A 21,004-nucleotide genomic window follows, 5' to 3' on the forward strand; every position below is an offset into this window, starting at 1 on the left:
ATAGTCAAAATGATAACTAAAAAAAAAAAAAAGAGGTCTGGCTCCTCCTGAAGATTATTGACAGTAGCAGAAGCCAATAGTTGAGGTCAAACAAATCAGTTTTACTGAATTATAGATTAGTTGAGGGTTTGTTTTATGTGGCCTCTCCAACAGGAGCAAAGCTTAATGTTAACAAACCTGCTACTATATAAATCCCCTTTGTACTCATGTGTTGGCCTCTGCTGTGTTAGGGCTCATTATCTGTTAACAAACGGACGCACCCCTGTGGCAAACCTAATTCATTAGCTATACAGATCTTTCTGCCCCTTGTATTTGCAGACCTTCCACTTAGTGGCTTACATCCTCATAGGTTACATAAAACTGGTATTTGAATGAGAAGTATTCTGTGAAAGATTTGCTTATTATTAATAAAATCCACACTAGCTAGCATTTATGTGACATCTAGATACTCCATCATATTTTCAATCAAAAATAAGGAACCAGCTGTCAAAAGGCCTTTGAGGGTTTGTTTTTCCCTTGAGGTGAATTTTTTTCTAGGTATTTATCAGATTAGTTGCAGGATTTATATGACCTGAGTTTTCTGAAAAATGCTTTGTAAAGGAGGCTGGTTTTCTATTAAAGAGCTAGCAGAGAACAGAGGATGGAATAAAACTGCATCTACTAGAAGCTCTCATACGACTTAGTATCTAAAACAAAAAATGGAAAATTAGTCAAAGCAGTTAAGTTCAGTGTAGCCCGTTTATAATGGTCTGAAATAATCTGCTTCTATCTCTAACAGATAAAAGCAAACTTCTGAAAAAATGTAACCTGTATTTAAAGGTTATGTATTTTCTATAAAAATACATCATCGCTTCACATAATGAGTTGAAATTCTGTTATCTGTATGAATCGTCATCCTCCAAAGCCATTCCTAAGCAACATAAGTTCTTGAAAATGGAGAGCTACAATGAAGCTGCCCTGGGTAGCTGCTGTCTGGTGAAGACAGCTGCTTCTTTAGCACAACTGTACAAAGGGGAGCTTGGACAGGAATTCTAAGGGTGCAGGGAGGTTTAAGCTAAGTTCAGAACTTTCAGACTGATAGAAAAAAATAAAATTATGGCAAGACCGAGTCTGAGTAGATTCAACACTGGTAGCCAGCAGAGCGAGTCTTGCAGGTGGTGTTTGGTAAGGTGGTAAGGGCTAGGAAATATGTTTTGCAATTCCTCACCTCTGTCACAAGTCCTTTATGCAGTAATTCCCAGGTTACCAGGGAAAAGCAAGAACAGATGCAAAGGAAGATTTCAACTGTTAAGACTTGTAAGTAGTTTACTATTTTCCACCCTTTTGCGTTTTGCATCCCTTGGACTTCTTAGCCCACAAAGCTCCAAACATCCATGATGTTATTTTTTATTTACTGTTGTTCTGTCATCTAGCTGCAAGTCCTTAGTCACATATTGATTCGGTTATTTTAAGAGCAATGAAACAGTTGGTGATACCAGCTACCTTTTGAGGATACACACCACTATAGTTCGTTGAAAAAAGAAACTACGAAGATGCAGACTGTAGTTTCTGAAGTCACTGAAAAGTATCAGTGAATGAAACAAAGGATTTTCGTTGTTTTCATTGCACTTCAATGTGACAGCCACTTGTAATACTGTAACTGTACAAAAAAGTAAAATAGCTCCTCCTTTAGTTTCGGTAGAAAAAGAAAAGTAGGTTTTAGTTTTGTTTTGTCTCTTGGTGTTTTTTTTTCCACATTTCATGCAATATTTATTTGCTTTTCTATTATTTAGAATACATTAATACATGCAAGTCTCCTTGGTTTTTAAAATTCCCTCTTCTCTTTTTAAAAGTATACACTGGTTTCTGAGACATTGTAATGTGTTGCCATAGCAATCTTTGAGGAGCACTAAGCCTTTGCATTCACAGGACAAGACAGCAGTGGGGTAATCATCAAGGAAAAATAAATTCCCTTGAGACTTTATTCAAGCCTCTATATTAAAAGACTAATTTATTTCAGCAGAAGGAAAAAGTGGGAGATTTCAGTGCAGTTGATGTGTGAACTGCAATGTAACTACCAGGATGCAGCATGTAACATACACATAATAAATAGGAGTAAAGGGATGGGGGCACACAGCTTCTAGGAAAGGAAGATTTTTGAGATTATCTGGGCTGCTTTAATGGTGGCCCACACATAGTCTGCAACCCACAAATGAAGTACCCTCACACAAGGAAAAGAACCTCATTTCCTGCAGGAGTAGGAACAAACAGATCACATCCTGGCCCATTTGTGCCTCTAAACACGAAACATTTGCAGTTAGTCTGAGTTTTCTTTGTCTGCAGTCTTTCTTAATAATAGTGGGGTTATTCAAATTGTGACAAGATTCTTTTATTCCTTTATTAAGTTCACAGAATTGGACTGACAATTGTTGAAACATTTAGAAGTTGAAGGGCTTTTTTATCTGCTTGTTTCCCTTACTGCTTTTAGGTCTGGGTGCTTTTTAAAGGAATAAATTGTTGTTCAGTAATTCTTTAGCTGGCATTTTAGAAGTGGCGTTCACTAACAAAAGGAGACGCAAATTAGAAAACCATATAAAGACAAAGCCTGCAAAGCTGCTTGTGAAGCAGTCACATGTCCTGCCAACCTTGACAGATTTTTACCAGTGTCTAATTGTTTCAGATGCTGCTTTAGGCTTAATGTGCAGCAGTACTGTGAAAAGGCTTTTTCTGTCAAGTTCTGTCAGTTTCTGCCTATTGCAAACTCAAGTGGCAAAATGCAAGACATTTAGCACTTGGAAATACTTTTCTCCTAATAATAAAAGATGGTAAGTAATGCAGATTTCTCTTTGCTGCTGGCTTACGCTAGAGCACTTACTAGAATAACTAGAAAAGAACAACTAAAATCATGTCTGCGTTATGAGCCTGGGAAAGGATTTATTTGCTCTATTGCTCACCTGATGAGTGAAGTGGCATCCAAAAGTTAACCAACAAAACAGCCTGGTTGTTCTGACTGCAGTCATTTTCTTTCATTGCTATAATATTTCATCATTGTTCCAGCTTTTGAAGCTGAAACGCCTGAGCAAGGCAAGCCGGACCCTGCTTGCTGTGGCTAACATAGTGGTGCTGAGGGAGGTTTGTATTTTGTCAGACGGTGCTGAGGGAGGTTTGTATTTTGTCAGACAGTGCTGTTTCTTCAGCAAATGTGACTGCAAGTGAAGAACGTCAACTTGAGCAGCATTCATTTAGATGGAACTATTCTGACCCAGAAAATACTCCTTCTCTACCTCAAAAACGAGCAGCCAACCTCCTGTCCCCAAGCTTCCCCATTACAGTCTGTGATTGTGGCTGTGCATCTATTTGCAAGGAAACAAACTTCACTGACCTTCTTTATCTTATTTACTGGCGTTCAACAACTTCAAACTCCTTTGGAGATCTCTCAACAGTACCGTATGACCTGGTAAGGAAAAAGAGCCTGTGTTTTCCAGCAGCTCCCACTGGAATTGCCCTGGTAATAGACTAAGGGGAAGCAAGGGGGTGAAATGCTGGGTTATGGGTTGTAAACGACCCCAGGAATGAAAGCAGGCTGGGGTAAAGGATACCTCCCAAAGACCCTAGATACAATACCTCAAACACACCTTAAATACTCCGGGTGCTATATGATCCTGTCACGCTACTTGTCACCATTTATTACTCATACGTACCACCCTGTTGGCATCTCTTACAGACTTAAAAGAGGTTGTGTAACAGGTTTTAAATTATTTTTGAAACATCTTGATTTTAAGGGTAGTTGCTGGAAAGGGCCAGGGGAAAGGCACATTCTCAGAGGCTGGGCAGGTGCCCTTAGTAAAGAAACTGACGTGAATCTGCCTGAAACAGACAGAAAGATAGTGATGTTCCCGGCCACTTAGAAATTTAAGAGTATTTCAGGGAGTCTTGATTTATTTTTTTTTTTTTTTAATCAGGAAAAATGCCATTTATGTGCTGCAGCCTAGAAATAACTCGTGTTCGGTACGAAAACCGTGACCAACCTCGGAGGCGGCGCCGGCGGGAAGGGGCCGCTTGCTGCAGGCCAGGCGGCGCCGCGCGCGAGCGCTGAGGGGAGCAAGGCGGGCAGGGGGCACAGGGGGCGCCCCGGGGGGAGGGGGGACCGCGGCGGGAGGGGGCGCCCCGGGGGGAGGGGGGACCGTGGGGGAAGCCGGCGGAGGCGGCGCCTCTCGCCACGCCGCCGCGGTCCCGGGCGCCGCGGAGGGGCTCCGCCACCGCCACCGAGGCGGCCGCTGGGGCGGGGCAGGAGCGGCGGTGCCGCCCCCCGGTGCCTGCCCCTCGCCGCCGTCCCGCCGAGCCGCCCGCTACGTGCGCGGAGCGGCCAGTGCCGGCGGGGTGCGCCCAGGCTCGGCTCGGCTCGGCTCGGCTCGGCTCGGCCGTTCCCCGGCAGCGGGGCCGGTGCAGCGGGGGCAGAGCGCTCGTGTGCCGGGGTGGCGAGGGGCCGACCCCCGCCCCAGGCATGGCAGAGCCCCTGAGCCCCTGCGCCCCGCGGGGCCAGTGTCAGCCTAGCGTGGGTGCCAACGCCTCGTCAGCCAACGGGGACACCAACGCCTCCTCGGCTGCCTCGGCGCTGGTGGGCGGCAGCACGTGGAGGGGCCGGGAGCCCTTCTCCATCTTCACCATCCTCGTCCTGACCCTGCTGGTGCTCCTGACTGTGGCCACCTTCCTGTGGAACCTGCTGGTGCTGGCCACCATCCTGCGAGTGAAGGCTTTCCACCGGGTGCCACACAACCTGGTGGCCTCCACGGCAGTGTCGGACGTGCTAGTGGCGGCCCTGGTGATGCCGCTGAGCCTGGTGAAGGAGCTGTCGGCTGGCCAGCGGTGGCGGCTGGGCCGGGAGCTCTGCCTCGTCTGGGTCTGCTTCGACGTGCTGTGCTGCACGGCCAGCATCTGGAACGTGACTGCCATCGCCCTGGACCGCTACTGGTCCATCACCCGCCACCTGCAGTACACGCTGGTCACCCGCCGCCGCATCTCCAACTTCATGATCGCTCTCACCTGGGTGCTCTCCGCCGCCATCTCCCTTGCCCCCCTCTTTGGCTGGGGGGAGACCTACAGCCCCGAGCAGGAGCGCTGCCAGGTCAGCCAGGAGCCCTCCTACACCATCGTCTCCACTGGTGGGGCTTTCTACCTGCCTCTCTGCGTGGTGCTCTTCGTCTACTGGAAGATCTACAAGGCCGCCAGGTTCCGCGGGGGGGGCCGCAGGAGGAACGCCGTGGTGCCCGTGCCCGAGGCTGCCCAGGTAAGGAGGGGAACAGGGGGGAGAGCCCCCTCTGCCACCCCGGGCACCTGCGCTCCTGCTTCTGTCTGCTCCCAGCCGTGCCCCCTGCAGCGGGGGGCTTGGCAGGGGGAGAAGGCTGAAGTGTGTCCTGGTGCTCCGGTGGGAATCCTGCTCTGTTGCAGGCTGGATGTGAGCGGTAATCAGCCAGTCAAAATGTGCCACCCTCGGAGTTCTATTATTTTATTTTTTTTTCTTAAGTGTGCCGTAATAGTAAGTGACAGGTGCATTCGCTGCCAGCCTGGAGAGCCATTTAAAAGTCGTCTCTTCATTCTGAACTATCCATTCCTTGGGGCTTGCTCCTCTTCATTTTTTTACAGTGCTGATGGGGTAAACAAAGACATAAGCAGATCCCAAGGTCGTTGCACAGAGTTAATGTATGCACGTTTATCTACCGGCACTGACTTTGTGTGGGATCTATCAGTGTCGGCGTATATTTTAATAAGCAAATTACACACTTTATTTACCTGCTTGGACTCTTTTACCTTGAATACTGGGAGCATACGGCTCACTGCCTAGTATTCAAGCAATGAGTGATTTTGTTTCTGTTTAAAAATTGCCAGCTGTCTTAAAACCTACACCCTTCTACTTCTTGCCCCAAACACTGCCCTAATCCCACAAAGCCCTAGTCATGTGGGAGGTCTTGTTTCAGGGATACCCCTGGCTGACGGGAAGGCTGTGTCCCTGCTGAAGGGTTGGAGTTGGCCCCTCGCGTCCTGTGAAGTCCAGCTCTCTGCATGATGCCGCTCTCACCCGTGCCATGTCACCAAGGTAGTGCTCTCGGTAAACTCTCCCTGCTTTCTGTCACATACTCTTACTCTCACTCCTACGTGTGGAAATGATTCTTTACAGTGTGTTTTTGTGATTGCATGTTGTACTTGTTAAGTCCAGCCCCTTCCCAGTAACAAAAGATGAGCTGTGTGGATGTTGGAGATACCTGAAGAGATGTGGAACGTTTCTGTTCAACTGGGGCTAATCCTGCAGAGCCTCTCTCCTTTGCTAAATACCTCTAACTTTGATTTGGAGTCGTCCTAAGAAACATGTTATTATGGTCACAAATAAGTATCTGTAGGTTGTCCCCTGATTCTAGCGAGAGATGACAGCACTGGCAATTATATGTGGTCGGACTTGCAGATTTGGATCATAATGCCTTGTAGATGGTTTTAATATAAATTGATTTTTGAACCTGTCTTCTATGCAAAAGCATAAAATGTGTTAGAAAAGATGAGAATGTCGCCTCTAGTGGCAGGTTTTTTTTCCTATGGCTTTCATCCCCAGCTTTGCACCAGGTTTCTTTCCAAGTTGTTTTGAGTATGATGAATGTACTGGTTTCAGTTAGTTTTTGTGCTTTTAAAGATTATACATTAACTTAATATTTGTAGTGGGTTTGCATTTTGCATGGTTTATCTTTTACACACACACATACTCGTACAGGACTAGTTGTTTGGAATATAAAATTCTGGGAAGCTAAATGAGCTGAGGCACTGCTGCTTAATTTTTAGCCTGTACAGAGACACATTGTTGGTATGTCAGTTTTAATGAGAAAAAGTCTAGTTCCTAATTGTCATAGTTCTGTCTGCAAAAGCCCTTGCGTGGGCACAGCTAGGTGGGCAGGTAAGTGGGTTTTGCTGATGCAGTGTCTAGGAGCTGGTTTAAGCTATACTGACAAAACAGCTCCTGTCAGTGTGAGCTGAATACCCATTTTGAAGGGGTTGCCAGTGTAGCTGTTATTGCAGCCCCAGCAAATGCTGAAGCCAGTAGTTCGTGGTATTTCTTATATTGGCAGTGATTGGCATATGAACTTCTCCCTTTATAACAGTGATTCTTGAATCTGCAATTGGTATGTAGTGGCAACCTTCTGCATTGTCCCAGCAGCTTCAATTTGCTAACTTAAAAAGACCTGCAATTCAGATGCAAACCTTTACTCTTCACCTAAAGGAAGAGCTGGCTGGTGCCCAGCTGCACACATGTACAGTAAAAAAACCTGTGGATCAAGGGAGCTTGCATTTGGGATGCGTTTCTTCGCAATTTTTTTCTAAGTTAAGAGACTGAGACTTACTCACCAAGTTTTATCCTGATCTTATTTAAGCTTCTTGGAGCAGGATCTATCATGTCCACAGGAACAGTAGCAGTTCCTCAGTGAATTCTGGAGAAGAATCTTCAAACATAGCACTACTGTTCCTTTGGCAAAACTCTTGCAAACGCAAATCTAACGTTGCCAGGGGATGCGGCTAACTTGGTGAGGTGATCCAGCTTTGCTTCTCCACATGCAGGGGTAGTTAGGTTGTCACTGTGATCTCTGATGGAGCAAATTCTGTTCCACTTCTTTTGTTCTACCCATCAACTCACTTTTAATTTTCAATTTCTTTCTACTTTAGTGTCTCTCCTACCTCTACTCTCTTTCATCCCTTTGTTCTCTGAGAATGCTCACCTGTCATGCTCACCCTTGCAACATGCTTCCTTGTCACCGTGACTCTGGGTGTGAAGTGCCCTCTGCATCTGTGTTAGTTCTCACCCTAGGTGCCCTGCACTAGGTGATCTGAGTAGCATTAGAGGGGCTTTTGGCACCTGATGGCCTTTTGGCACCTGATGGCCAAGGCTGGCAGCGCTTCCCAGGCTGGGGGTGAGCAGTAACAGCAGTGATCCCTGCTGAGAGAGACATCTGTGTTGCACTCTGATATTTGCTGTCAGGTAGCACTAGATTGCAGCTGCATGCTAGGGCTGCAGGTTATTGCCTGAGGTATACCCAGCAGTGTAGCTGGTTAATTCTAGCAAGTTAATTTAAAGGAGGAAAAGATTTGAGGTCATAGTACTCATACACCAGTAGAAATGTCTTGAAGAAACTAATGCATCAAGTGGAATGATTGTGAGGGTACCTTGATGTTTTTGCACTGAGCTTTTCAGCCAACAGAACCAGGCACCAAAGTGCTTTGCGAATGGCTGCTGTGTATATATGTATGTGTATATAGATACCTATTTATACAGAGAAAGGACAGTTGTCTCCGAGTTGACAGTTGGCATACATACCTTATGTTTCTATAGTCTTACAGAAGTGCAAAATAGAATAGTTACAAAATAACTATTTTGAGTAAATTTTGGTTAAGACTTTATTTGTGTCTTTGAAAAACACAAGTCTTTGAAAAAAATTCAGGTGAGGGAGATGGACATGAAACATCTGAGGTGCTTTTAGTTTTAATGAAAGGTTGTTTCTTACATTTCCCTGAAACAAAAAATTTACAGAATTGGGACCCTAAATTAGGCAGGTGCTTTTATAATTATTTGCTTGCTAATTATGAATCTCCTTATAAAGTGAATTTTAGATTCAATACTGATGTGAGTAGCCCTCGTAAAAAATACTAGTGACATGCCATCACTGACAGAGAGCTATACTCTATCACACCTTGTTGACAGTAGGTAATAATTCTCTGTAAATAGTCCAACTGAACTAAACAAGACTTCTTGAAAAGCAGCAGATACTGCTGGGTAGTGTCTTTTTAAATAACTGAAGTCACTAGCAGCATATAGGTTTTTCCCAGCAAAACCAAGGATGGCAGAATCTGAATGTCAGGATTACTTACATGTAGCAATTGCAGAGTCAGGATTACGTTTCCATGTGAGGCATTAAAAACCAAGTTCTGTTGAGGGTTGGGGTTTTTTTTGGTGGCTTTTGGTGTTTTTTTTTTTTTCTTTTTCACCTCTCAAAGGACCTCGTATAGTGCATGAGTAATTAGGCACTGATCCAAACCTAGAGTCATAGAATCATTTTGGTTGGAAAAGACCTTTGAGATCTTAAAGTCCAACCCTTAACCCAGGGCTGCCAAGCCTACCACTAAACCATGTCCCTAAGCTCCGCATCTACACGTTTTTAAACACACCATCTCCCTGGGCAGCCTGTCCCAGTGCTTGACACCCTTTCAGGGAAGAAACTTTTCCTGATATCCAATCTAAACCTCCCTTGGGGCAAGTTGAAGCCATCATTTCCTCTTGTCCCATCATTTGTTCCCTGGGAGAAGAGACTGACCCCAATCTCACCACAACCTCCATTGGGGCAGCTGTAGAGAGCCAGAAGGTCCCCCCTGAGCCTCCTACTTTAGGTAGTGTCAGGCCCCAGAGCTCCAACAGTGCAGTGCTGTTCTGCAGCTTGTCCTGTTCAGCCTCTCCAACCCACATAACCAATCCAGACAATATGGGAGAGAAAACAGATTCTCCTTCTCTGAAGGAGTCACAGGCCTTGTCATTCTTATTTCTGCCTCTGTACAACTAAAAGAGATGGGTCAGGAAAAAAAGTGCAACTGTCCAGAAGAGTGGCAGCAGATGTCAGATAGCAGAAAGGTCAGGCAGGAAGCAAAGCAAAGTGGCTAGTGATTTCCTGGGAGAAGTGCACAGCTATTTCTGCTTACAGCAGAAGAAAATCCTTTGAGAGAAAGCAAGTGTCCTTTTCTCTATCAGACGTACCGTTTGTCATATTGGTGGACCATCCAAGAAAGTGAAGACATTCCTGTTTTGATCCATTGCTGTGCATTTCAGTTTCTCGTGTTCTTGTTCAAAAGAGCAAGAAGTATGCCAAAGCTGCACTGAGGCCATCATGATGTTCACTGAATCACACTGTAACAGGCAAAACTCTGAATTTGTGGTAGTAAGCCAGATTTTATTGATGTTTATCATCTTTTACTGTTGTTTTGTTATTGCAGTCACTGGAGGTACAGTACAAGCGCGTACACGGTACCTGTCACGAAGGACCAGTAATAACTATCATTAAAGCTACAAGTAACATTTTAAATCAAGGGATTTCATCAGAAACTCTTCGGTGGCACGTTTTTTATAAGGCTGCTTAGGAGCACAGGAATTGGGGACGTACAGCCATTCAGTAGTAGTATTTTACTGGGGACAAACAGAAGTGTCATTGAACTGTAACTGCTGATCAGCGTACAGAAGAATGAGTTCTAAAACTAAAACTGAACTCCTTTGTGTCTGTAGAAGAATATGTACTTGAGAGATCTTTTCCTTCATTTTACTCTCTTCATGATACTCTCACTGGAAAGCAGTCATCTCTGCGCTTCTCAGAGCCTGTTGTCCTGGAAATAGCCGATTTCATGATTTCAGAACCTGATTCTGGATTTAGAGTAGCAGTCTTCTCATACCAGCTTTTTTCCCCCATTGGTCCTGACTCGCAGCTCCTGGAGCAGTGCCTGGGCAGATGGAAGGAGATCTGTGCCTGGGGCATAGGGTGCTGCTAGCACTGCGTGAGAACAATGTGCGACGCTGTGCAGAGACGCTCACATATGAGCAATGTCCCTGGTATAAACTAAGGTATCTTCATGGACTGCTTTAATTTACAGTCTGTGACCACCTTTTCCCTGTCACAGCCTGTTCGCTAGTGCTCATCAGTAGGCCCAGAAAGGGGGAAAGGTTTTATACTGGGCTTGTCCTTTGTTCTGTGTGGCACAGGGATATTGGTCAGGTATTGTCACTTTTAGAAATTGGAGCCTTGCAAAGCCTCCAAGGATTGGCACTGGAAACTGCAGTTTTGGTATAGTCAGAGCTGTGTTTAGTTCAAGAAAACCACAACTGGCAAGGCTGGAAAGCAGCTACATAATCTTTTTGGCTTGTGCTCTTGTTCAGACGATGCCAAATTACAGTGGATTACCCCGTGCCTGCGTAAGGGGGAATCCCTCAGCATGGTTCCTCTGCCAGCACTGTGTATTGCAACAGTTTGCCTGTAGTAGACTAATTTACTTTCCAAGTACTTTGTGTGGGTTGGCTTCTAGCAAACAGCCTTGACTTGGTCTTGGGGGCTGATATTTGTAGCAAGGATAATCTTACAAAGACCAGGCCAGGGAGATGAGTCAGGTCTGCAGGAAATCATATAGCGAGCAATAACAATAAAAAAAAATAAATTGAAATTATAATGAAAGGTTGGACTTTCTCAGTTTTGCAGTCTGCAGTGATACATATTTTCTGATACGAAAGGCGCTTCCCATTTAAAACTGTGTGTAACTTTAAAAATCTAGTGGACTTGTCCCCTGATGAATCAGTCCCACAGCAGGGATGAGATGCTGGTGGTGCTGTAGCAGGTGTATGTGGCCACCAGGCAGGGAGGGAGCACAGTTCTGTAAAGCTGATGCATTTACAGGGGCATTGAGCACAGGAGCGCTGAGCACAGGGCCTCGCTAGAAACCCTCCATAAGGTCTGGTCCCTTCTGCGACAGGGCACGCCAGGAGCAGCTGGGCAGTGGATCAGAGGTTTGCCAAGCGGCAGCGCTCACGCTGGGGCTGGCACATGGAACGGTACCCGGTGCTGGGAATGCCCGAGAGGCAGTTGTGGCAGGCGAGCCTGATGGAGGGCCAGCTCGGGGAGGGTTGTACGCGGCATGTGCAGCCAGTCAGCTGGAAACAACGTACGGGGTGAGCATTAGACACTGATGATCATGGAAGGCTGAGCTCTTATGCAGCTTCCAAGGTTTAAATGCTTGTATAAATCCTGCTGAAGGCACAGCTTGAAGGACCTTACTGAGCAGGGATACCAGTTACTTTTTCAAGAACATTTTGTATAGCCTTTTCAAAGGATTTCTTATGGAAACTTGAAGCAAAATATCTCCAGTCTGCCAGGGATATTTACACAGTTTACTTAATGGAAGGTTCCATGAGAGATCCCATTATTTTTCCTGAAGCGCCAGGCTGCTCTTTGCACTTTTATTATTATTGCTGTTATTACAACATTATTCAGTAGCTCTGGGCAGAACTAATAAAAAAATAACTGAAAAAATAGCTGTGGCAACAGAGAAAGTAGAAATTATGTAGATAGGAAGACCACTGCTGTCCTGTAATTTACAGAAAATACCACAATCTGTTTTCACTTGCTGTTTAGCATTCAGAGGCCTGATCTAACAACCAGTGGAGTTTGTGAAGACTCTCTGATCTCAGTAGGAGCTTGACCAGGCTGTAAATGCATGCTTCATTAGGGAAAACACTCAAGGACTGTGGTATCTTTTATCAAAATAAATTTTAAAACTTTTTCTCACAATATGTGACTAAGTGATAAAAGAGTTGCTGCTAGTAAATTCTGCAGTTCAGTCACAAGCCTTCTAAAACCTCAAGTACCAAAAAGAAAAGGCTGTGATTTGATGATGGCACACTGCAAGCTCTATGTTTGGCGTAAGAGTTGAAGGTTAAATATAGTACTAAACTATGCCCGATGCTAGTGACAAAGTCCTTTGTATGGCTCTTCCCAAGAGGCATAGTTATGTAGCTATTCCTCAGGGCTAAGACATAATCTTTCAGGGTTGCTTGTCACAAATTTGTCCTCATGTCATACATTCATTCCTTTTTGCAGAGTGTGATCAAGGATGTGCAGAGCAAGTCCTTCTGCAGACAAATGGCGTGATCCTTGCTACATGAGGGGTGTCCCATTTTAATTGTCAGGACAGATGTGATTTTCATTTTCCTCCATTATTTGCCTGTGCCCATAATCTGCTGCCCTTACATTCTGCAGCCATGTCTCATGTCTGAGGGTGAAGACAGGGATATCCGTCTTGAAGAGTGATAGTTTCGCCATTGCCAGCGCTTCCCTCTCTGAGTCGCTGTGCTCATGTTAAATGGAAGCCTTCCATGTATTATAAAGCTTGCACAAAGGTGACATGTGCATGTGCAATATGTAGCTAACATAACCACAAGCCATCTTTGGAGTGGTGTCAAAGTCTTGCAGTGCCTGTGAGTTATCACTTAGGCAAATTGTAGAGCCTCAGGTTGCATCCTTAAACTGTTCATTTTATTGCGCTGTCTTCGTAATTGCAATGCCTAGAAGAACTTGAAGCCTGTACTTTAATCTTCAGACTAAAATCACAAGGGAGTATCTTTTTCTGGTTGGGCTCTACGCACATTGATAACTTGTGCCACAGTCTCACTGCCATCCAGAGCACTGCGCTGTACTCACCACCCAGACCAGAGTCTTGCCTGTAGCCGGAGAGGAGGCAGGAGGCACTGCCGGCAGCCTGGACTAGCTGACATGTTCTCCTTTCTTGTGTGTAACTTCTGCTGAAGCCAGAGTTTGAACTGAAGGCTCATTGAAATGGTGGTTTTCTGGCAATGGAATACTTTTTGCCAGAATACAAGTAGATCTGAGTGAAATAAAGGACAGGTGACAGAAGATGGAAAATGAGGACCAGAAAATGGTGCTTTTCCAGCAAAACTTTTCTTTGATTACTACTGTTTTATAAGCTAATTCAAAATCGTGGCACAGTACCTGAGGGTATGTCATTTCAGGTCCATCCTTGTGCTCCCACTGTCATATACTGAGTTGGAACTGTGACCAGCCTGCAGCTGGTGCAATACCGCTGCGCTGTCCCTCTCCAGGAGACAGAAGTGCCTGTGATGAGATGGCCTCTGTCAAGGAAGAGCAGAAGGCACCAGAGTTCTGTCTTTCATAAGGGGCTTTTGTTGATGGGTTTACTTTGCACTGAAATATTTCCAAAGCATTCAGTTTTATTTCAGCCATTTATGATTTTTTTGGGTGGGTAATGAAATATTGGCATTTTCCAAAGATCAGGCACATTTCTTAAAACTTTCCTTTAATTAAAATCCCACTCTTTCATTAAAAAGGGTTCTGATGGAAAAACTTCCCTGCAGATTTAGCTGAGGGGTTTTTGGGGTATACTCTGTCTCTTCTGTAGAACAAGTGGTCGGTTGTACCAAGCTCCTGCGCCCACCAGAGATGGGATTCTGAGCTCTGCATCCAGGCGGTTAGACCAAAGGAAATAGTTTTATCTTGTAGTCAAAGAGCAGCAGGCATTTGTTGCAGGTCTCTCCCTTAGGGAAATGACCCAAAGGGCCTGCAGTGGAATGAAATTCATTTATGATTCAGGCCTGAGAAACCCTAAGGGCCACGTAGCAGCGCAGGAGAGTCTAGTCTAGGGCTGGGCAGAAGGCACATGCCTTTGTTAGCCTTCCTTAACAAGCCAATTTCCCACCAGGTATCAAGGCATCCAATAAACTGAAAAACAATACCCACAACACATATGGCATCAGTTACTCTTTATTTAGCTTTGTCAGTCACACTCAGCAGCTTTTCCAACATAATGAGAAGTCTGGTAGTTTTGGTACTCTGGGGCATTTTCTTTCTTTTAGCTTGGAAGGAACAGAGTTGGGGCCTTTTGTGGTAGGTGCACAGATGTCGTGCTGTCATTTAAAAGTAATACTTCACTCAAACAAATTGTCTTGGTAAGAATCCATGTTTGCTTTTGTTTTGAGGTGAAGGAAGCTTCGCATGAACCACAGATGGTGTTTACAGCTCGTCATGCAGCTATCACTTTCCAGACAGATGGAGAAACATGGAGAGAACAGAAAGAGAAAAAGGCAGCTCTGATGGTTGGCATCTTAATTGGAGTTTTTGTACTGTGCTGGATCCCTTTCTTCATCACAGAATTAATAAGTCCCCTCTGCTCCTGCAACATCCCACCCGTCTGGAAAAGCATCTTTCTTTGGCTTGGCTATTCCAACTCTTTCTTTAATCCTCTTATTTATACAGCATTTAACAAAAATTACAACAATGCCTTCAAGAACCTTTTTGTAAAGCAGAAGTAAAAGGGGGCACAGAGGAGGAAATGATTCCCTTATTGCATAATGCAGAGATTTCCTGAGGAAAACATGCCTGAGGTATGTACAGCTTTCATGCGCAAGAGCTACTTGAGGGTATTTAGGAACAATGAAAAAGAAGATGGAAGATACTTGGATATAAACCTACCAAGAGTTTACAGTTTCTCCTTGGAAATACATACATCCTGCTCCAGGGTTGGCAAAGAAGACTGAAGCAGTGAATACCTCCTGTCTGCTCTTTGAATCAACATGTGTTCAGGTCTGCACTGTATGTGTCTGATACCATGACTGTCAAATCTAACTGACCCGATCTCATCTAACCAGCTACAGGTGCCATGCTATGGTGCTCTCATCATTAGCAAAGGCATCAGTGGGAACTGCTAATTGAGCAGTACTGAAATGTTTGTGATAGGGGCAGGATGCTGGCTTCATTTTTGAGATTTATTTGGAAGGGAATAAACATGCTGTGTCCGATTAGTTGTTGAATTGATGTCAAATTAAAAGGGATGACTAAGCAGCTCGAAACGACTCTAGCGTGATTGAAAGGCTGCATGTTGTCCAGCAAGCAGCAGGCCTGACAGGACATCTTGGTGAAATACAGGTCAGTTACATCCCCTGGGGTTAAGTGAAGTTTGAGAGCCACAGGTAAAATTGTTCAGAGCTACTGAGAATGTCCTCTCACTGCTTGCACAGGAGATTTCACCTGCGTTGTACTCTCTCCCTCTGCAGGGCTTAAGCTCTCCCTGTTTTCTGAAACCTAAGTGAGCTCAAAATAGACACCTGATACTGACAAGTGAAGGGGGACTGTATGCATTATTATTTCACGCTACCATAAAACTAAGAATGCATTTATGTGACAAATGCCAAACGTTGTCTTCATTCAGCAGGTTTGCTGGCAGCAACATGTGGCTGCGTGGCAGCGGTAGGTGGCTATCTCTACTGCACTGTCTGGGGTCCTTGCCCCATAAATGTGCTCATCACCCTGCTGAGTGAAGTCCACGATTTGTCAGCTTGCATCAACTTCCTCCTGCTGTAAGAAAAAGATTGAGGTCATCAGGTCTAAGTGACTCCAAACACTCCAAAATAACTAACTCAAAACCAAGCCTGAAATTGTTTCTAATAGTTTCTAACAAACACTTGTCCCAATGGGATATACCTAAATAAATTAAAAGATAAGTATTTCCATGCATACTGCCAAGCATCTCTCTGTATTTGTTCTTCTAGGGAGTTTTACTTCCTCCCGTTCCCTGAGGCAGGGGGGAGCCCGACAGCAACTCTTAAGTATTTTTAGCATGACAGTTTTTTTACTGACAGAGTCCCAGCACCCTCTCCTATGTTCTCCTAAAGCTTCTTTAGGTAAGGGCAAAACAGCTGTGATGGCGCTGGACAACATCACAACTGCTTTTGGAGCTGAGGTTTAACCTTTTATGTTGCCTTTCTCTGCCAATTTTGTGTTTGCTGCTGCTTAAGCAAGCCTTTGATTAGAAGTATACCCTCGGGCAAACACCGTATCTTGATCTCACTGCAGCATATCACACTCAGCCTCATCTCTGACTGTCACCAGACTAACGGGCATCGTGTGGATGCGAGTGCTGACCGTGAAACTCCTACCAAATTCTTGGTGTCCTGGCAGTCTCTCACAGGCAATGGCAGCTCGGCATATTTCCATCAGCTAGGAACTGACCTACTTAACAGCCATGTCAGAGAGGTTTTATCAAAGTAGCTTGTGTATTCTGAAAAACAAAAAACTGATGAATGATGCAGCCTTTAGTTGCTCAACTGTAACGCAGCATTTGCTGCAGTGTAGCCTGAAATGATTGGTGTACCTGGTGATGTCAAATTGAGCTTAATGCCAGGTATATGGGCAACTTAGAAATTGCCTCCGTCTGTCTCCTTTCTAAATAAGTGATTTAATGACCTCAGAGCACACATTCCTCCAGTTCCTTAAGGGAACCACCCAGCCTCATCTCACTAGCACAGTGTATGGCCAGGCCAGGCACTGCAGTACTTCACACCTTGCAGTGCCAAGAAATTCCAGTGTGACCTGCTGTGTCTGCAGCCACAGCCACCTGTGTATCTTACATACCTGCTGAGGATGCTTCACCTCTCACTTTCAGTGAGAATTAAAACATTTTAATAACCTAGAATTTGAAAGAGTTGTTGTTAGATAGCGGGTCAGACTTTTAAATGCTAAATTAAAAAAACTCCCTTGTGAATCTCAATTTGCCTGCATATGGAATAGCTACAGTTCAAACTAGTGTTTGGAGGCTTAATTAAACCAGAAGGAAGACACATATTTAAGAGTCTGAAAGTTACTAAAACCTGCAGGCCTTGTTCAGAACCATTGATGAATTTTTCAAGTGAATTGAGTTTTTCACCTTAAAATCCAAACGGATGACATGGAAGGAGAAAATGAAGAGGTCATCTTAAGCTGGTTGTTGGAAAGCATACAGATCTGCACGTGGCCACTCCTGAAGTTGCCAGTAATCATGCTTTGGCCAAATTTTAGTGCCTGTACCCTGTCTGCCTGGTAAGACAAGCCATTACTAGCATGCAAACTGAATACCAGCCCTGCTGCACTGAAGTTAAGGCCCATCATACTCTGGCTGCAGCAGCAGCAGCCAGATTTCTCCCAACTGTACGTGCCAGCTGACTAGAAGGACAGGCTCTGGTCCTGGTGCAGGAACCCTTCCAAGAAGTGACACAGATTTTGAAGGTACATTTTACCATGGCTTGGCATCTGGAACTTGTGAAGGCACCATAAAGCCAGGCGGCTGCTCTGCGGTTTGCTGTGGCTGAACACTTGCACTGGTTTTGCTGCACATAGATGTTGAAGATGCAGCAGTGCCATCTTCAGCTAGCTTGAGAACTGGTAGCAGGGCTACTGGCATAGCATACAGTGTAGCTCTCCACCTCCTCAAAGATGAATTTAGCTTCCTTAGGAGGTGAGTCTGAGCCTCTGTAATTATACTGTGAGAAGTTCTCGAGATAACTAGTTTAGTGCTCTGCCCACCCAAGCATCTGTGACAGCAGTGGGTTGTTACAGAATGACAGGCTTCCACTGAAAGCAGCCTGGCTTCACGCTCACCCAGAGGCGACAATGAACAAGCAGATTCATTTCACTACAGCGGTTTTAGAAAGCTGCTAACGGAATCGGCTTCCCACACTGGCTCTGTGTTGGTGTTTAGAAAAGCTGTGGCACATACTCAGGATTTACTCAGGATTTAAAGCGCTGGTTTTTACTCATATGGAATCTGAGCTTAGTTTGGGGGAAAGAAATCTGTTACCTGGGGTTATGGCCTCACGTGCTGGATGCTGCTTCCCCCTTAAAGCAGGAAAAAGCATTATTATCCCCTGGCCTGCACCACAAGCACAGTTTTACTCACAGATTTGTGTGCCACACTCAGTAACTCGATACAGTGGGAGCAGAACTCTTAGCTAGTCATCAACCTTGATTAAAAAAAGTTGGAACTGTGGATAATTTTCTGCCTCCCTTGACACTTTATGATTAATTACTCCCATTATTAAAACTTGCAACTTTATTTTAATTGAAAAAAAGAGGAAAGAGTAAAATCGAGCATGCAAGGATTCCTCTTTCTGCCACTTCAAACATTAAGAGTTTAGAACTTAGGTTATTGCCGTGTGGTTATCCTTGGCTTCAAGACAGACCAAAGAAACTCCAGAAAATGTAACAACTCCCATGTGAACCAAAATAAATAATAATTGAACTCACTATCGACTATTGCTCAGCAGAAAGGCACTGCTGTATCCTGCAGCAAGGCTCCAAGATCCCTGCAGCTATATCGAAATTAAGGCCTCAGTTTGTTGTGTTGTTGGAATCCACAGATCATACACAAATCAAAGGATGTGAACAGAAAATGCTAGTAACTTTCTGTGCTCCTCTTTCCAAGAGGCTGACATCCATGCTACAGCTTCCACAATCTATTTTCTGTAATCTATTATTGTACCCAGGAGTTCCTGATCTTTCAACCGTACTTCAGCCTCACCATCTAAAAAGGTGTTTTACATAAGAATTCCCAAGCCTTTCCCCCATGAAGATTGACAGGGTGGGGGAAGAAAAGAAAAAAAAAAAAAAAAAGAAAAGCAAAAAAGAGAGAGATGAAGGGTTTGGTCATGAGAACACACATTTACAAACCCTTGTGATCAGTACATCATAAGCTATAGCCTACACCACAGCCACCAGGTATTAAGAGTGGCTGATTACAGGAACATGCTGCTGAGCATGGTGGCCCCCAGCCCTGCCTGAACGCTGGGGAAGGGGCAGCGCCTGCCTCCAGCTCCAGGGAGCCAAGCCTTCCCAGCTCCCATGCCGCCCGCTGAGTCCACACAGGCTGCAGCCATAGCTGTGCCAACACTGCATGAATAAACAAGCTCGTGTCCATGAAGTTTTTTTAGATAAAAAGACTACCCTAAGCGTATGCCATCCACCACCCAAGCAAGTAAGATTTGTGTATCGCCTCATCCACGTTCTACTTAACATGCCCGACTTCGCAAGGCTGGCTCTCAGGAGGTGGGTGTACCAGCAGCACAATTCTCTAGCCGTTTTGCATGAGTACCAGCAGCTGTACAGTGGGACCTAAAAAAAGTAAACCCTTTTCCCTCATGCAAGTAATTTTACATTCCTAAAGAAACTTCAGGAAAGTTTTGCCGTTTCCTATATGGGTGGGTATACCTGTCTCTGGAGCGCAAAAAGAGTACAATGTGCCACTTTGCCACACTGTGAAATGCTTTTGCATGTCATGCGTTTCTTTTCCATCAAATACTGTTTGGTTCACGAACCTACACACTAAGGTCACACTTCAATATGCAGATTTTTCATGAGATAAAGATGAAGAAGGGAAGAAACCTTAAAAAAATACTGATCATCTTCTCTTGCCTTCAAAGATTTTCTTGTATTCAAATCAGCAGTGACTTGGTACAGTACTCCATTCATTTTGACACACTAAGAAAAGGTTGTCTGGATTTTTTCATGCTTGGATTAGGTGTACGTCATTGACTGACCTCTCAAAAGGTATTTTACAAATGCATTTGTGGAACTGCATGTAAAGAAAACTGTCATGGTCTAAAAGGTAAGTGTATGCCTTAAGTTCAGAGTCTGTCAGCTTCTGAAGCAAAGAGCTGACTTACTTCACAGCACTTCACTCATCAGCGTATCAGACTAAATTTATTGAAATGCAAATTAAAGCTCTAAGCATGCTTTATTAAATAAAAAAAAAAGTTTTGCTACAAGCCACATAAATGTTATTTTACAAGCCTGGTAACAGCAAAATAATACAGGGCAAGCTCTTTAACCAGTCAAATCAGCAATACTGAGGTAAAATTCTGGGAAACTCTTAGCTCCTCCTCGCAACCAGCTGAAATGGAGAATTAAGACAGATTCTACTTGCTGTAGGTTTGTATAGTCCTTTGCATACAGGCATCTACACCCTCAGAATTTAGTGCTTTAGCTGCACAGCTCCAATCAAACTGTGGGCGTTAAAAATATTTTTAATTCTGTAGATCAAAAAAATGAACACAGTAATTATGCAAAGACTTTACATCTCCACAAAGACATGGTACACATTAAACTTACCAACTTAAAGGAAAATAATCACTTCAAAGTACTGCTCTCCTTACTTTGCAAGCTCCACTTAGAAGTTACCTCCTGACACTGCCCTTCACTTTGTTAAACAGCTGTCATTATTTTACTGAAAGCCAAATTTAACTCAATTGTTTCTGTTTAGCAGGACTGTCATGTTTATAACTGCAGAGCATTCCCCAAAATCCCCATCCCACAAGCAGCCATAGCATGACGCATACTTGTTCCTCCACACCAGAACTGACTGGAGACAGCCTGATCTAGAGGCTAAGCCTGACAGTCATCAGCTTAAGCACAGGAGGAACAAAGCCGGCTGTTAGTAGAGGTGCCTCTCTCATTTTGGTGCCTCCCAGAAGAAATGATACCCCCGGCACAAACAGCCTGCCGCAGAAAGCAAGGAACAGATGATAAAACTTTTTTCATACCTCTCCAGCCTCTTTCCTCTCTTTTTCACATTAGAACCTGAAAGCAAAGATAAAAACGTCCATCTGCCCTGGGTTTCAATCTACTGT

At 44.5% G+C, this 21,004-nt stretch overlaps 1 protein-coding gene across 1 annotated transcript; it reads left to right on the top strand.

Annotated features, from left to right (window-relative positions):
- Positions 1-4,469: 4,469 nt before the first annotated feature.
- LOC121093125 (5-hydroxytryptamine receptor 5A-like) lies at positions 4,470-16,082 on the top strand. The gene is made up of 2 exons (XM_040604996.1): positions 4,470-5,266; positions 14,549-16,082. Exons 1-2 carry the CDS (start codon positions 4,484-4,486, stop codon positions 14,879-14,881), a joined length of 1,116 nt encoding a protein of 371 aa, XP_040460930.1. The 5' UTR covers positions 4,470-4,483; the 3' UTR covers positions 14,882-16,082.
- Positions 16,083-21,004: the final 4,922 nt, after the last annotated feature.

The sequence above is a fragment of the Falco naumanni genome, chromosome 8 (assembly GCF_017639655.2).
Source record: "Falco naumanni isolate bFalNau1 chromosome 8, bFalNau1.pat, whole genome shotgun sequence".
NCBI classification, from domain to species: Eukaryota; Metazoa; Chordata; class Aves; order Falconiformes; family Falconidae; genus Falco; species Falco naumanni.

Coding starts and splice junctions, on each gene's coding strand:
- LOC121093125 (XM_040604996.1), top strand. CDS start 4,484: ATGGCAGAGCCCCTGAGCCCCTGCGCCCCGCGGGGCCAGTGTCAGCCT. Junction 5,267..14,548: donor CCGTGCCCGAGGCTGCCCAG/GTAAGGAGGGGA, acceptor TTTTGTTTTGAG/GTGAAGGAAGCTTCGCATGA.